Genomic DNA, 18,075 nt, shown 5'->3' with positions numbered 1-18,075 from the left:
TTCCAGATACAGACCCACGTGTATTAGAGAAACAAGAACTTCAGCAGCCAACATATGTTGCTCTAAGTTATATTAATAGGTAAGTGTGGTTATTTTTCAAGTAGAATTGATCATGGTTTGCATAGTATGTGTGTATACGCACATGCCAAAACGATACACTTATGTGTTCATCTATTTAATTTGTTTTACGTTATAAGACACTGTGATAACACCTGTTCTGCAAAGACAGTTGAATTAAAATTTAACTAAGTTTTTAATCACTTTAATATAGGACATAAGCAGCCCTTTAGCTGCACTGCCTAAATACTTAGGGGATGAGGTTTTAATGTTTTATGCTGAAGCTAAATCTTGTGCAAAACAAGATAATTTCTCTTTGCTTATTTTTGCACTTCCTTGTACTCCATGCAAATGAGTGGAAAAAGTTTGTTTTTTGTTTTTTGTTTTTTTACAATCAACATTTAAATTCAACTGATAATAGTATGACATATGAGTTTTTTTATAGTACTTTGAAAGTTTTTCAGCTACAGTGTATAAAAAAAAACTTGCTTACCAGATGTATATAACCTAAGACCTGAAAAATTTAAGAAATTTAAACAGCTTTTGAAACATTAATCTAAATAACAGAAAATAGACTTGACTTTTCATTTATTGACTGATGACAGAACTGAAACCTCCAGAATGCAGGAATGGAAGGGCTGTGCGTGTCTTGGGCTGCACTGTGGTAAAGAGCAACCTTGAGAGTAGCTCCTTAGTTTTCTTCTCACTTAAGCCTGTCACAGAATTCAACAGAGGTACCTCAGATTGCTTCTCCTCTGGGAGAAGTGACCCATGCAGCATGCTGCATGGAAGGAAGAGATGGTGAGTTTTTGTGGAGTTGCAGTGTCCCTTTCTCAGCATGTCTTCCAAGTTGTCTTTTAATCCTAAATAAGCACTATACATGAAGGGCTATTCCTCATTTAAAAGTCTTTTTTTCCTGTTTTCTGTAAATCAACATGCTGCTATTCTGGGTTCACTTTTCCTTCTTTTATATATTATGTTGTTGTTTGTCATTTGTGGTGTTTTTTGTTTGTTTGTTTGTTTTTGGTGTTGTTTTTTTTCAATCAGATGTACCGTGGTTAAAAATTGTAGTCAGTTGTCTCTTGAAAATGCATTTTTGGAAAATATTCTGTATGGGATTATTGGTTTTTATCCATGGTGTATGAGTTTCCTTTTATATCTTTGCTATCCTAGTGCATGAGATACAAACTCACAAGCCTGAAAGATTAACCAAGAATTTAAATCAGGATAAACTGAGTTTGTTCGAACTCTCATTGGTCATACATAAAGTAAATTTTTTCATTTTAATTTTACTTTGTGTTAAAGGTGAGGGGAAATAAAGCACACCTTTTACAAAGGAATCCACCATTTGGCTTTGTTTAATATTTGCTATAGAAAAAAGGTGGCGGGGGGCGGGGGGGAGGCTGATGTATGAGAGGAAGAAATGATGTTCACTTCGTGAAGTGACTACATTTTCTCCCCTGTATGATATAGTGTTATGATTACGAATAGCTGGTATTGACATGATTTCCTATTTGGCAAGTGACTGCTGTTCTTCCTGGAGACAGTCCTACCCTTTAAAGCATACTTTGAAATTAACCATTACCCTCTTCTACACTTACTTCTGTTGATCTCGTTTAATGTATAAAACTTTTTTTTGCAATATATATTGGTATGTTGTCATGTATGTTGGTATGTTTCCCTTTTTCCATTATATACTTGGGCGTTTTCTCTTGTTGCTTCTGTGGTTATTTTACTTAATGTGAGGGAGCGGAAAGTTTTATAAAAAATTAGGGAAAAGCTGTTGTATGATCACAGGAAGAGGCACGGGACTTGATTGTCTGATTCAGAATTGGAAACTGCTTTTAAAAATAGCGTGAAAGTGATACCCTGTTTAAATTTCACAATTTTGCTACCCTTTTTAACTGAGTTAGACTGTTTTGCTTACTACGTTTTGCCCACAAGCTTTCTTCACCTTTTAATTTTGGAAAGTAATTGTTCAGAATTTGTGTTCTTCTTATACCAAAACCCAACCTTAATTGACTCTTACTTAAACCAGCTGCTATTTAACTGTCTTTTAACTGTCTTTTAATTTTTTCTAAAAGTGCTGTTGTCTTTCATTGAACCACCTGCTCTGTGCAGCTCAAGCTCTTGAGGGAGCAGCAATATCCATTACACTACGAGACATGCCTTTCTATTTCCCGCTACATATGCCAGAGCTGGGTTCTGCTTTGTTGTCCTAGGCTATGAACTCAGATTTTGTAGCCTAATACATGTCATAAACATGTTGCATACTGTTAGATATCAAACACCAGATACTGCTGCACTTTTTTTAAACCCGTGCTTTTATAGCTTCCAAGTGAAACTGAACTTAGCTCGGTTCCTGCTGTGAGTTCCAGGCCTTAAAACAATCTTCCTCTGCAGGTCTGTATATTCAATATGTTCTGTGTGGGCCATACGTTCTCATGGAGCCTGGGAAAACAGGGACTTGAGATTCTCAGGGCCTGTCAAAATTGTATGATAAGATGTATACTTAGTATATGCAGAGGTGGAAAAATGCAGAAGAATGATTAAGTGGGTGTGTGCTATGCTCTGCTCGCTGCCTTATGGCATGGTGGCCATTGTAAGCTAAAACAAAACATAAAGCGGGGTTGTCTGGTTGGATAGCTGGGAGGGTAAAGTATCAGTAAAGCAGACAGCAGAGATGGAAAGGTAGAGGAGACAACCTGAAACATGCTCCTGCATCCATTTCCCTTCTACTCCCAGGTTATTTTCTCAGGCACGTTAATATGGCAGTACTGTGCATGTACTTGAGTTCTGAAACAACCTTCGGATTGCGGATGTCTGTAAGGCTCAGTCTCTTTCTCTGCTGGAGATTTACTGCCACTACAGCCTTCAGTAACTACACACAGATGCAGTTTCCATAGTGTGCGATCCTCATGTAGACAGATAGCGTTCCTTTTCAAACTGGTGGACAAAGTATAAATTATAGGTCATAATGGTTTACTAGCTCTCCATCAAATGCTTGTAATGGTCACTGACTGAATTGCAGCAAGTCTTTTCCTCAAACAAAATTTAACGTAGTCGTAATGCAGTCCCCAGTACTGATGATTTTCCTATTTTTATTTTCTTTCTTCAAAGTCAAAATTGAAGTAACTACTATCAAAGCAGATGCAATTAATCTGCCTTCATCCTGTAAATACCGGAGTAGTTTGCCTGCAAGTTGTTCAGATGTGCAACTACATGAGTGGGATCCCGGCTGTGATCTGTAGTAGTTGCATACAAGCACTTGGACCTACATCCTCCAGTACTACTTAGAGGTACTTCCTTTGTGTACAGATCAAGACACCTTTATATTTCTCATTGCAGTGAAATAAAGTGATCAGTGACAATAATTAATATTGCTTATGCTATTACCTAGATACAATACTTATAGCATTAAGTTAATTACATTAATCCTAGGTTCTTTTTTAAGAGTAGTTTCCTATTGACGACTGAGATCATTCAAGGAAGGTTATAATAAAATAGCTTTTAAGCATTGACCCTACAAGCAGTTACAGAATAGTAGGGTGAATGTTCTCAGTGTTGCCTGTGTGCAGGCTGTTGAATGTCTATCAAGTTTATTCTTGTGCACAAATGGGAGGAGTGCAAACGAAGCCTGTGATCAAAACTGAATATCGCTTTTGGGTCAGTAGACCCGAGCACATCTCTGAGCTGGTCCTGAAATTTTTACTCCTCCCTCCAGAATTTATTTTTAACTAGCAAGATTTCACCTCACTGTTGCCATTTTAAATTCCTGTAGGCTCCAAGCTTTTCCCCTCCTTTCCTTTTTCTCTCAATAGTCATTGACTTCTCCAGAACATGTTTCCCCACTCATCTTCCTTAATACTGCTAGGAGTAAAATCAATCATTTCTGTGAACATGTGCTTTTGTGAAAGGAATTAATTGCGTATGAAGTTCTAACCACTGCAAACCATCCCCATGTCATGTCTAGCACACTAATTTTGGTTCTACTGCTATTAATTACAGGATTTAATGTTCACTTGAGAGTTATTTTAAGAAGTGGTAAGTCTTCAGGTATCGGTATATTTAGTATACAGCATTTTACTAATGCAATAACAAGAATGTTTTGGATTTGGAGACACGGCGCTCTGACTACATCCCTGTGGTTTCTTAGCAAAGTATCTAAGCTGTATGATACTGGTCTTTTATTTCTGTCACTGACCTTTACTTTTTTGTTAAGGTATTGTGTTCAGTGCTCAGTAGAAATTTAACAGTCTTTCTTATTCCTTTCTGTGCAGGAGGTTCTCTCCTGCCGTTGATCACTTCCATTCATCTCCATTCTCTGTCCCTGGGGATAGCCTACATTGTGTATTTAGTGGGTTTCCTCAGCCAGTGGGTTCTGTGTATACATTTAGTTATAACAGTAGCCATGCTCTTCAGCAAGTATAGCAATTTGTTAAAGCTACCCAGCAGCATCCTCGGCTCTAGCAGCACATTGAACTCCTTCCTGTAGTTTTGCTCTAACAGATTTTCCTGAGGTAAGCTTCCAGTAGTAGTCAAATAAGAAGCTAATGAAAGACTCTAACCTCTCAGAGGTCCTACCCGATAAGTGTACGTGACACCAAAAAGCTCAGTAGGACACTTTGTCAGTGGCGTTGCTCTTTCTTCTTGCTTCCTCTTTTCTAAGAGGATAGGTATTGTTTGCATACTGTGTGGAAGACCAAGATTCAGTTTCTTCCACTTTGATCCCTTAGGATTGTCTTAATCACAAGACTATTGTCTTGAGATAGGACATCACTTCTCTTGATGATTTTCCTCTTTTCCTCTTGATTTCTGTGTACCTTCATTTGATTGTCTGTTGGGGCATACATAGCTTGGAATCCAGAAAGTACTAAAATCATGAGGCTGGAGAGACGTGCATTTTTTTTTCTTTTTGCCTGCTCCCTTAATGTATTTTTTCTTTTCAGCAAGCATATGCAAAATGGAACCATTCTGAAGTAGTGAGAATCTTCCTCTAAAATAAATACTCACTGCAGCATTCACCTGATAAGCAGGAGGTCAGAATTCGAATTTTTTCAAATTTGGGCCAGAGATTTCAACTTTGAAGGTATATTATTAGTGGTGCCTTGGAGATTTATTCAGGCATGCTATAAGGAAATATATGAGAACCCTTAAAAACCGATTTTTAATCTCAGAATAGTTCATTTGACTTCTTGAATATAAAAGCAAAATAAAAAAGAAAGATAACTAAAAGAAAACAACTCGATCTCTTCAGGTTCTTCCAACCTCTCACATAAACCATCCTAATTTTCACATCATGACTCAGAAGAAAAAGGGTAGAGTCCAGAAAGATTTTTTCCATTTTATGAATCCTGCTGGAGATAAATTTTTTCCACACAAGAAAATCAGAGCTTGTGAATCTGATAAACTCTTTCTATACCACCCGTTTGGACTTGATACATTTTGTAGTGCTTATTACCACACTTCTTGCCCTTTGTCTTGAAATTTAACTTTTCTGTAACATGATGCTGTCTTATTTGAATTAAATATCACGGCTCCGTAAAAGTGCAGCGATTCCCTCAGACTGTTGATTCGCATCTCACTGAAGATGCATGCCAATGCTTCCAGTAGCTGCTGGATTGAATGCATGTGACAGACTACAGAAACGAAGGGATCAAAGTAACATGTCATTTGCTAGATAATATTTTTCTGCCTGAGCTTATTTTTATGTTTGCAGTGACCAAGTAGATCATGTGTTTTTATTCATGTAGCCATATCTTTATGCTCTGCTATTTGACTTGTTCTGGAGATGGAACAAGACAAACTTCAGACGATAATTCAAACAAGATGTGCAGAAATGAATTTTAGTTAGGGTAAGGGGAATGCCTTTTGGTTTGGAAGGATTTATGCAGTTGGCTTTGTTTTCTCTTTTCTCTTTTTATCAGTTTCAAGCTAAGCGAAACCGAAGATTTATTTAATGTACAGCTCTTTTATTTCATGTCAGCAGTAAAGATCAAAAAGCAGATTGGCATTTTAAGGGAAGCCCTAATGCCATGCCCTGAAATAAAAATTACAAGATGAATTAAAACATGTAGGACATCGAAATAATGTATTTTAGTTGTGGGGTTATTTTTTGTTTTTAATTGAGAGGTGATTAGCTTTCTTCTGGCAGTGTTCATATGGAAAACTCGGAGACAGAAAAAAAAAAATTCCATCTCATGACTTCTGATGCACACAAAAATCTCAAGTGAAAGAAGTGTTGCCAAGTCCTCATCGTTCCTTAGGAGTGTGTCTATACACACTTCTGTGTGTGTGTAGTTTGGTTAGCAAACGTTAGAGCCATCAGTATAAATCCTCAAGGCTTTCAGGATTCTTATCTTTATCAGGATTTTTGTCATCTTTGGTCAGCGTGGCGTACCAAAATTGATGAAAAAATAGCCTTGTCTTTCCGGCACTGGATTTTGTCTTGGCAGATCCTGTTTCAATTCCCAGTTTTCTACATACATTTTCCATTTACTCTTGCACAGGTCACTTCATTGTGGAGAAGGGGGGAAGTAATTCTTCAATTTCCCTCACTTTTTAAGAGAAAACGTTTTTCTCTGATTTTTTAAAATAAGCGTGTTTAAACTTAAGCAGTAGCAGTGCTTTCAGAAGGACTGTGTGTTTGCCTTACGAAAAACAATTATATTCAGATATTTCATTGTCATTCATATGTGGGATAACATCTCTCAATATCATTTGTGAATGCTAGCACAATGAGGCCCTTATTCTCATTAGATTCTGGTAATAAAGTATGCTCATTATTTATATTATAGTTACTTAACATGCTTGCAGAGCTATTTGAAAACCACACTAATGTGCCATTTTCTTATGCTCTGCAGAAGTAAGAAGTTGTGGAAACTTATGCTTTCATTTCAGAGTGAAAGATGATCAAAGATTTTACATTGAATCATTGGTGCATTAGTTTTCTTTCAGGTATAATCAGAGGTAAAATAGCCGAAAACAGCGGCTGTTCTTCCTACCTTTCACGCACAGAAATGGTTGCAGTAGACAGCTAGTTATCTTCCTTCTGTGTAGTTGTTGTGTTTTGTTTTGTTTTTTTTTTTAAATCACCATCAACAACAAAACATTGCACACAGGAAATTACAGACTTTCTAGGAAAGTTCCTCCCTGGCCAGTGTTTTTGCTAAAAACTTGTCACAACCGTTTTAGCTAAATGTAATGACTTACAGATTGGGGAATTTAGTGTCCCTGTTAAATCCCAAGGCGGTCCAGACCAGCCAGTTGTAGACATTGACTGTGGTCTGATATTTTAAATTTTAATTATTTTTTTTTAATAATCTGAAATTTACATATGTGGATCATAACTTAGTATCTAGGGAGGGAGGGGGACTGCCGGCATGAAGGCCAGGTAACAACACTGCGTCGTAGCACAGTGTCTGTGTACGTTCTTGCAGACATGCAGAATTATGGCTGCAGTTTGGAGGTTGTATGCAGAGGCTGCCCAGGGCATCCTTTAGAGCAGCCAGTTGTAGGGATTAAGTGCCCATGAGAGACTATGCTCAGTGCTGGAGAACTTGGCTCGTGAAGAAAGAATATTGATGTCATCTTCCGCTCCATAAAATCTACTCCAAAGTGTTAGCCTCAGCCTTAATTTTCGTTAAATATTTTTGCGGTTGAGTTGACCTCTCAATTTGATTGTGAGCCAGAAAGAAAGTTTGTGTATCCTGCAAGGATGCATTCATTATCCCACCACTTCCTTTGCAATACTCCAGTGTCCAAAGAAATGGAGGCCAGGTGGAGAGCTTGATGGAGCTGGCTTCTTCCCTTATTTCCTAATAATAGGAGAGGGGTGCATTCAGCAGCCAACAAGGGACTTTGCAGGCCTTCGGAGAAATGCTTCTGGGAGATGGTTCTCAGAGATCTATGAGAAGAGTAACACAGTTTGTAACAGTCACCAGGCACCTTTAATACGTAACTGCAAGCAACCTGTGCTGTGGACTAAACTCTGCCTCATGTCACGGAAATGCAAAACAATAACAGAAGGTTGAAACTGAAGCCAACTGAAAGCACCTGATATCCATCCACCAAATGTGAGAGTAAAACAGCAATCAGGTATGCAATATCTCGTTGTGCAGTGAGATACACAACATAAGCAACGTGTTATGGCAAGGAATCGGTGATGCTTGACCGCTTGGATTGTGAGCAGGTATTATATAGTGAAAGAACTTTTAATAGAGTCAGAACAACAGAATAAGAAAGGTTTTCCTGTGTCAATGAATTTTGTTTGGCTTTTGAGTTTCCTTTGGAGCTGCTCTCATAAACAGGCAAAGTGTTGTTAATGCTAAGAGGAGGAAGCCTTGGCATGTCATCTGTGGAAAATCCTTTTTGATCTAGTTAGTTTTGCTAAGATATTATGGCATCACTTAATCAGAAAATATTTTTTCAGCAGAGTAGAAAAATATACAAAACCAGAGGACTTCATTTCTTTTTCATAAATGCAAAAACTGAGGATAGATTGTTCAGATCTTGACCTTGAATTTTTCTGAAGCTTCTGGTCCCCACCTCAGAAAGGGAAGACACTGTACAAGGTGGTAGAAGTTAAGGATTTGCACAACAAAGTAGAAGTAACACCGCAAAATGGAAATCTTAATGGAGCGATGTGTAAGTACCACAACTGACACTTAACTGGAGGTAAGCATGCACACTCGGGTGCACATACATGAGCTACCTGTGATACACAGCTGTTGGAAGTATTTGTGAATACAGATGGACACTTACATACTTTTGACTTCAGAAAGTCTAGCTCTAAAACCTAATTCAGTGCATTTTAACAATAGTTATTTTGTACATTGGCATTATGCGTTGTCTAAGTGACCTATGTTGAATTAAGGTGGCCTGAAGTAGTTTAACAAATCATTTGCTTGGTTCAGTGAGCAAATGCTGTTGAAAGGAGGCTTTATTCAATTAATTTGGTTTGACTGTAAACCAATTAATCAGGCTGACTTAATACTTTCCAAGTCTTGGTTTCCCTGAAGCAATTCATTTGAAGACACCAGATTTCTTGTTCTAATTTCCTGGTGAATTGAGAAAGATTTTCCTTCTTTATTATTGTTGGGGCTTTGTTTGCTTTTCTAAAATCAGGCACATTGTTTTTCAAAAAGTGGTGTATGAGGATACAGGTAGAGACACAAATTATTACAACTGAAATTGCATTTACAGATGTAGATAGTCTTTTTGGTATGTTTTAATTGTTCCTCTAGCTTCTCCTCCACACAGTCCTTTCCTGGACTTTCATAATGTGTCAGATGTGTTAATCTCTATTTATAATGAAACTGTTCTAACGAGGCCTGCAGCCTGTTTTGCTTTCAATGGTGAACCTCAAGGATTTCTAACACTTTGTAGCTGGTCTCTGCTTCTACTGTCTTCTGTTCTTCCTCCTGCCCCCACCCTCTTAACGTTTCTTCTGCTGTCTCACATCCCTCTCTGCCATGGAGTGGGCAGTGCTAGCAGTGTATCGGCCTTGGGGAAAGCACAATCTTGGTGCCTCCCCACAGCCTGATGAAAGGGAGTTCTGGATGGAGGTGTAGAAGAGGAAGGTTGTTCCACAGTTGCATATAAGTCACGTTTTTTCTTTGACAGTGTCAGTGTTGGGATTAACCATGCATCTTGAATCATTAACCTGCATTTAAAAAAAAAAAAAAAAAAAAAAAAAAAAAAAAAAAAAACTTGGGCTGGGATTTCTTTGGTTTTATGCCTTTTTTTTGTGGCCTGGGGAGCAAGACCATTCCTCTTGACATCTAGTTACCCCTGTGGTGGTGGTGCATTCTTTGACAGTTTGTGATAAGTTCCCCTGCTGCTACACACAATATAAAATAATTTCAACAAAAACAGAGTTAACAAGCAGTTTTCTCCCCTGCACTGACTTCCAATGTGAAGCACTCTTAGAAAAAGGATTAAAAAACAAACAACCAAAAAACCTCCCTCTCTTCAAAAAGTTGATTCTATGCATTTATTTTTGACCTCCTTTTGTATTATTTCTTACCTCACTTGCTCACATCCCATTTCTAGAAGGTCAATATTTACCAAAAGTTGTTAAGCAGTTTACACTAGGTCAGCTGGGCAGTGCTGTTTGCAAGAGGTGACGGAAGAGGTTCCTGTCCTATGTATATATGATTAGCAGGGTTGATTCCAACTTTATAACAGCTGACTTTATAACCACAGAGCTTGAATACGAGAGCTTGTTTTAAATATTTTCAGCTATGTTGATATCCTAGAAATTCCCTGAATTTGTATTCTGGGCTACATAGCAGTTGTTCAATAAAAAGAAAACAAACCAAGAGTGTTAACCGTTTTCAGTAATGAGAAATTATCTTTTGCTAAATGTAATTCTGATCATCTGTGGAAAACACTGTGAAGACTTTGTGGGGGGACTTCAAGTGCATGAAGGAGAGTAGTTAGGATTCCTGTTCCCATTTGTTTTGCCTTGTGAAACCGATTCCTTTAATTTTTATAAGTTTTATACTGATATCTCTTACGTAGTTTTTAGTCATTATACACTCAGATATTGCCCTTTTGTTGTTGTTGTTGTTTTTCTCTGTTTAATGTAGAAAGGATTTGTAGAAATCTGCAGCATCGTATGAAATGAATATCTTAGAAAGAAACATACAATCAAAAGGTAACAATTCCTTTTTTAAATTCTGCATTTAGTGCAACCTCATTTATTTTTACTGGTACCTAAGGTCCTGGGCACGTAACTGATCATTTGCATTGTAGATTTTAAGGACCTGTGAGATGTTGCTGTGTGTTTGTAACTCGTTTTGAATTTGTCCATCTGCTTCAGTTAGAACAGCATAACTCAGCACAACTAAACTTGAAATTACAGACAGTATAGCTGCCCCGCTGGAAACCAGCGTACATTCCTTTCAGTCAGTAATGATTTCCCTTTAGATTTAGGGGCCAGTCTGGTAAGGGCCACTGCCTGGAATGCTGCACTGACTTCAGGTGTATCAGCCTCCAAATCCACTATGGAAGCTCCTGTTGCAGTTTCTCAATGCCGCCTTTTACAAATCACATCTGCATAAATGAGGAATTCCCTTAGTGATCTCAGTGGAGTGTTGCTTGTGAGAGGTCAGAGTTGACTATCTTGTGGCTTATGTAGTTCCTATATGACTTGAACCTGTAGTATTATGGAACTTATTTTTTCTTTAATAATATTTTTGTGCAGGGATTAAACCATTCCCCAAACTGATTATAGCACAGATTCAGTTTTGATCTCAGACTACAAAGTTTACAATATTTTGCATGTTTGATGTGCAATGTAAAAAAAAAAAAAAAAAAAAAAAAACCACAAAACAAAAAACCCTACATCCTTTCCCAAAAGTATAGTAAGTCTAGCAATTACTTACTTTAATCATTGTTGAAGTACACTTGAAGAGAAGTAAGGAAACATGGCCAGTAGTAACAGCTTTATAGCAAAAGATCTGATACGTTCAATGAGCTAGGCAGTTAAGTGCATTTTGGCATTGTATTCATGCGATCCATAAAAGACGTTGTTTCCTCAGCATTATTTTTCCTTCCACGTTGCTACCTCAGTGATGATGTATGGAGGCAGAAAATTCTGCTTTAGTAAACTGGGCTTAGTTGTTTCACATCCAGAATGTCTGAAAAGTAAGCTGGCTTTTTTTGTGCTCGTGTTGTGATGAAAAGGCTCCCAGTTTCTTTGTAAATGATTGTGATGGGGAGGGTGGTATATGGCATAGAGGTATTTCTTGAAAATAGTTTCTTGGCAAAAATTGTAATAAAGTAGAAGTCCGTTAACTGTGAACAATTTTTGATTTGTAACAGCAGTAATCGTATGCATACTGCTTGTCAATGCATGTTCTCACATATGGTATAAAACTAAAACATTGCTATCTGAAGAGTTCTTCATTTTTGCTGATGTCCTCATTTTGTTTGAGACATCGTTTATTGGGGCAGCATGTAGGGCACAGTGAAACTTTCACGATGCAACCTGAAACTGGATGAAACAAACCTGAAGGTTGGATCAAGTTCACAAGAACATTTGCTGAGGTTTGTAAGTCTGGGTTGAATTTGCAGCCGATCTGTGCTCACTTACTGTGTGTCGGAAGAACCACGAGAGCTGTATTGGTTTCATATGGCTTCAGCCTTCGCTCGTTCCACGCAACTGGTGTCTTCAGTAAGAGCTGGACGTCGCTTGTTCCAACTCTGGAAAGTGAACTAAGGTAGGAGGGAGGCAGAAAGCAAGAGACTTTGGCACTGCCAGAAGCACACGGAGGAAAGGCATGTGTAGGCACCATCTCCCACCGTGTTTGAGAAGCTCCCACTTGGTCGTTACTGGGCTGCAGGACAACGTGGCAGGAGAGGACCATGCAGGCACATTGGGGTTTTTTTTGGTGACAAGGAAAAGCTGATGAGTGGAAGTGGAGATGACGTAGCTTCCCCTCCCGGATACAAACGTGGGAGTTTTGTGGGAGGTCTGTTGGAGTCAGGGGAAAATTAGAGGAAATTGTAACGGAGGGAGATGAGTGTTTGGGGGGAATAAAGGATGGAATGAGCTGAGGTATGCGATGGCTGAAACATATAAAGGAGAATTCAAGGGAGGAGACACAAAGTGCCTCCAGGAGGAGTACTTCAGTGTGGCGGGTGGGGGCCAGCATCTCATTTTGGCAGTTAGAGGAGGGAGGCACTCGATTTCTTATTGAAGGGTTATTTCTGGATCCTTATGAAGAAATGTGAAAGGAAAGTTTTCTAGTTTGGATTGTCTCTAGTGAATACAATCTTCCAACTCCTGGGCATCTCATCATCACCTTAAAAATAAAAAACAAAAAAACTTTATTTCTTCATCCTCTGCAGATACTTGCTGATGGTGATGCCTGCAACTCTCTGTTGTGAACTCCGTGTCGCAGGAACGAGTTGGGTTAATGCTTGTTCGAATGTCCAGTGCTTGGTATCATTCTACTGAGGTTATGCCACTAACAAATTGTTCCCTTTCTATTTCTCTGTCAACTATGCCAAAATCAGCTTAAGTAGCACTTGAAGCTGCCGGAGTTTGTTTTAGTTCATTTCCAGTATGTAGAAATATAAGCGGCAAAAGAAAATTCAATAAGTGATCTCCCGAGAGATATGCAGGAAGCCTGGTTCTTGGGAACCCACCATACTTCATGCCAGTCAGAGTTGTGGAACCTTCAAGCCCTTTTTGGCCAAGCTTACCAGTAGGATAGAGGTCTTAAAGTTAGATAAATTAATCTCATCTTCATCTAATAAATTCTTTGCTGAGCAAGAACGTCCCACACGAATGCTCTGTGTACTGAGGGAAAGGACTCAGCTGTTGTCTGGCAGCGCGGCCCTGGACCAGCCTTGGCATGTAAGTGCTTTAAGAAAGCATCCTTCTGGTATTTTTGCTGGTCGTAGGCAATTTCGTATCATCTAATGCAAAACTCTCTGCCGTCTTCTGTTTGGCACTCCAGTGTAAGATAGAAGCAGTTTTAGGGAGATCTTGTAAGAAGCAGCATCACCCAGATTAATGAAGAAGCCTGCCAAATTAAATCTTTAAGTTATATCTCTGGCATCTGTATTCCTGAAGATACTGTGTGGTGCAGACAAGTGTACGCAAAGTTCGTGGAGCTGGAATTGGGCTTGGGAATCCCATGGTAACTTCGATAGAGAGCAGTATCTAAAAGGATCAGTGGGCAGTGTGCTTATTTCATTTGTAGCCAAAAATGTATTCTACCTTCCAGCAAATGGTCCACAGGAGCTGAAATACAACGTGGTTTCAGGTGACAGATACAGAAGACTCAGCTAAATAATAGCATTAACATCTACTTTGGGACATCAAGCCTAAAAACTATATACATAAAGATGGCATTCTGAGAAGACTTCTACATGAGAACAGCAGAAAGTAGCATTTTGTGATCATGTCTGTGATGCAGCTTTGAGGAGAACAAAACCAGAGTTCCTGAGGTTTTTTTTCAGCCAAAGTGGCTCAGAGTTGTAAGGACTAGCCACCATTAGCCTGGTTGTTTTGGCAGCCTGAATGCACATTTGTATTCTTTTTTCCTCCTGATTTCTTGTGAAAACGTAATTAATGCAATTTGTTGTTGATGTTGTTGTTGTTCCTGAATAACTTTAGTGCATTTCTAGTTCAGTGTATTGAAATTGTCTGTAGGGACAGACCCTGATGTCTTGGAATCGACCTCTTGAGATGCTGGGTGATGGAAGGAGCGTCCTGTAGGTTAAGAGGAGGTGGTGGGATATCGAAGGCTCCCTGCTGTGAGGAGGAGCATCGGATCTCACCAGATAGGGGAAGAGAGTGGATGGAAGGGGAAAAGAGTGGGGACTGCCTGGAGGCCATGGTTGCTCCTTACCCTTGTTCATGCATCGTAACTTTGAGACTGAGCATGTGTATTTTTAGAGCCCTGCTAGGTGAGCTGCAGAGGGAGGTGTTCTGCATGAAATCTCTCCTGATGTCCTGCTTTTGTAGAAGAAACTGTTCCAATCACTGTACTGAAGGGAATAATGCTGGCAGCAGCCAGCTTAAGATGAATGTACGCTCGCAGGTCTTCTGTTTGTCATGTGCGGGGATGAAATGGGAAATGTTTAATATGTAAATTAAAAGGACTAGCATAATAAATATTCACAGCAGCACATAAAACACCGAAATGTATTTTTCCTCAAACGCTTCCTCGGTTAACCTCGCTCAAGTTACAAACTGCTCTTTCCTTGCATCATTTGATTTTGGGGAAAGCCATTAGCGAAGGTACAAGGCCGTAAGTCAAGATGCTCAGGTTCTCTCCCCGTCCCATCAATTACCTGCGTCGTGAGCGGAGGCAAGTCATTTTTCTGCCCTTGGGTCACGTCCTAATCTGATGCTTTGGCTGCCTGTTGACAGATCTCTCCGTGTCTATTATAAGAAGTACTTTATTATCAGACAGGTGGTGTTGTCAATTGCATTTCTCTAGTTGGTGTCTGTTTCTGCAGCATATTGAGAATTACAGTTAATAAGCTAATCAAATACAAGTGTGTTAATTTAATTTCAATGAAGCAGATGTTGCTTTAAATTCCCTAATACATGACATAGAGATTAGTTTTTCAAGAGTGGACAAGATGGGCAATGTAATGTGAATTAAATATAGAAATTTCCACGAACTTAAGTGGAGACTGCCGTTGTTTGGTCAGTTTTTCTTCCCTCAGCTGCTCATTTTCCTACACACTTCTTCCACATTGGTAGTGTGGTTTAAAAAAGAAAGAAAATTGTAAAGGTGTCCTGTCAAGGTTTGCAGTCTAGTAACAGCCTGCACAGACACATGCAGTACCAACACTTGTGTGAAAATGCCTATGCTGGGAGGCTTCTTGCAAATTTGAGATTTTTTTTTTATTTTATTTTATTTTAGAACTTTTAGAAAACTGTAGGCTGCTTTAGTGAACACAGATAATGAAAATCCTAGGTGATGCCTTTACTTGAACGTACAGCTTGAGTACGTACTGATCTGTCCATTAGTGCTGAGAGATCCAGCTTGCAATTTAAAATACTGCCATTTGAGTGGAGTTGCTTGTACGTGGCATTCGTGTAATGGCTTAGATTTGCTGGCTCCCCGAACCTGCCATTTGTCAGAAAACGGGCATTTATGAACTTGAACGTATGGTACGTTTAAAATACCACTAAATTTAGGCTATGCAAACTTTAAAAATTATATTTCACGAAAACAAAATCAATTTCTAGTCTATTTTCATCATTTCTTTTTTCCTTTGTTTTTAAATAGCGTTTGGTAAAAGCCTCAAAATATTATTATGCATACTTAATGTATTATCCTTAGTTCTGTGGAATTAGTGGGTTTCAAATCCTATTGATGGTGAGTGTTTCAGTCCAGATGGCCTCAGCTTGGTGTAATTTACCTTTTAATGTATGGCTTGCCAGCTGGGACAGCTCAGCTCTGGGTGAAATTTGCATAGACACCAGATATTTGTTACATGCCTGGAAAGGAAAGTGTGAGCAAGTTGGGGCTTATGCTAATACTTTGCTATCGCCACATGCTACCACTAAAGCAGCAAAAAAAGAATTACACTTTTCATTTGTTCTCAGCGGTTAAATTATGAGTCTCTGCCTTATAAAGATTAGATATGTTTCAGTGAGCTCTTTAGTACTGATGAAGCAGGCAGTGCTTTAATCGTGAAATTGTTTCACCTTGTTAAAATACTGCAGTTCTCATTGAACAAATTAAGTTATAAAATACTGAATACGTGCACCAGGCATTTCCAGACTTCAAATAAATTTTCAGACAAAACAAACTAAAATATTATGGGAACTCACTTTTTAGAGCTTTTTTTTTTAATTCTAGTTCTATTTTTGTTACAGTAGTTTTAAAAGATTAGAAATTACTGAAATTACTGGTTCTAAACTAGTGCCACGCTATTCTTGTAAATGCCCCAATAACAACAATAATTAATATCCCCACATTTGCATTTTAAATCACTCCATTTCCCTAGTCATCTATTACTTGGATTTAAAAATTCATTTCTAGTCAAAACTTGGCACAATGTTTCTGAATTCCATACTTTTTACCAGATGTAGAAATAAAAGCGAAAGAATTCGGCTTTTTTTCTTCCTCCATTAGAGGGTCCAATAAAGTATGATTTAAAACATGTCCTTGTTTTGATAAATCGCTTTCGGTTTTGCAGCTTCAGAATAGCTCTGATTTTAAAATAATAACAATAATAGTCAGGGGGCAGCGGGGATGGTGTGGAGGGGAAGGTGGGATGTCGCTGATGAGCATAATGAAGCGCAAGTTTCTGCCTTACAGAATGCCAAATACCCCCAGCTCCTTGGGGACTTCAGGGGAGCAGAGTACCGTAAGAGCACAGCCATCTTTTCCATTTGGCCACCGTTCAGTTTGCCACAAGAGTGGAGACAGCCTTGGTCACAAGCTGCATAGGGTGCTGATAGCAGCTGTCTTGAAATGGTTCTTTGAGGGAATTAACCACTCGCAACTTTTCCAGAGGTGTGTCTGCTTTGGGATAACGTGTTGTTGTCTATGATGATTTTCATCTACGTGCATCTCTTATAAAGATCTCGGTTTACCCAAACCAAAACTTGCTACAAAAGCCTGCAGTTTTCTATTGAACCTTTGAGAAGGAAACTTTTTGAGTCCTGGCTGAAATTGCTGGATATTGAAAGAGACACCTATTGAATGACTGATTCAAAATTACACTTGATGAGATGCAAGGTTTTATTCTGCTTCTGCTGTTTTAATTTTAGAAGATCCAATTTTCATTGGGGGAAACTTAAGAAATTTTGGCAATCTTCACAAAATGGCAGAAACGTTTCCTGCTTTGGGTTAGTGGCCACGCAAAGGCCACCAGGATGCCATGCAGGGCCTCACTCTGTGACACTGGGAATGTGCGGTTGGTTGATCGGCTGTAACGTACGGAGCTGAGAGGCTGTTTCCTTGCTGGATTGGTAATGGTCTGTTGAAATATTATTGGGTCTATATTAATGAATCAGCTTTATTTAGTCAGAAAACCTTTCTTTCAAGGCTAACTTGAGTTGATGCAAATACTCCACCCATGCATCTGCCATTGTTGGATTTGTACAGCAGTGGCAGACTTTTGTCCAAAAGTGCTAGGTTGCCCAAGGCATAGGTGTGAAAGTTGCACAAAACTCAAGCGTACAGGTTTCCCTTCAATTAATGTGCTTTGCCTCCACCTGAGGAGACAAGGACAAACAGTGGTGTGGGATGGCCAGACCAGGTTTGAAGCCTGCTTGCTGTCGATCACCGTGTCTATTACCAGTATGGATTTTTGGAACATTTTGGCTTTGTTCCAAATTGTCTTGAGATTTCAGGTCTTTCTTTGAAAGTGGTGTTTTTTGAAAGCCATAAACATGTGCATGTGTGCTCTTGCATCTCTGGCAGGAGGGAAGGGGAACAGTGTCAGCCTGCACCACTGGAAGGACACTTCATGTCTCCCATGAAGTGCAAGGTGCTCTGCTGTCCAAGTCACTGCCGCTGGCTTTGACAG

The 18,075-nt window shown here is 39.0% G+C and overlaps 1 protein-coding gene across 1 annotated transcript in view; it reads left to right on the top strand.

Annotated features, from left to right (window-relative positions):
• The window catches only part of JAZF1 (JAZF zinc finger 1), a 191,052-nt gene that overhangs the window by 102,639 nt on the left and 70,338 nt on the right, over positions 1-18,075 (top strand). The window contains exon 2 of the mRNA XM_080580462.1: positions 7-79. Coding sequence (XP_080436588.1) covers positions 7-79 — 73 coding nt within the window. The remainder of the gene's footprint in view (positions 1-6; positions 80-18,075) is intronic.

This window comes from Anser brachyrhynchus (genome assembly GCF_964034855.1).
Source record: "Anser brachyrhynchus genome assembly, chromosome: 2".
Taxonomy (NCBI): domain Eukaryota; kingdom Metazoa; phylum Chordata; class Aves; order Anseriformes; family Anatidae; genus Anser; species Anser brachyrhynchus.
Note: the sequence above shows the minus strand (reverse complement) of the source record. Positions and strands in the feature narration are given on the sequence as shown.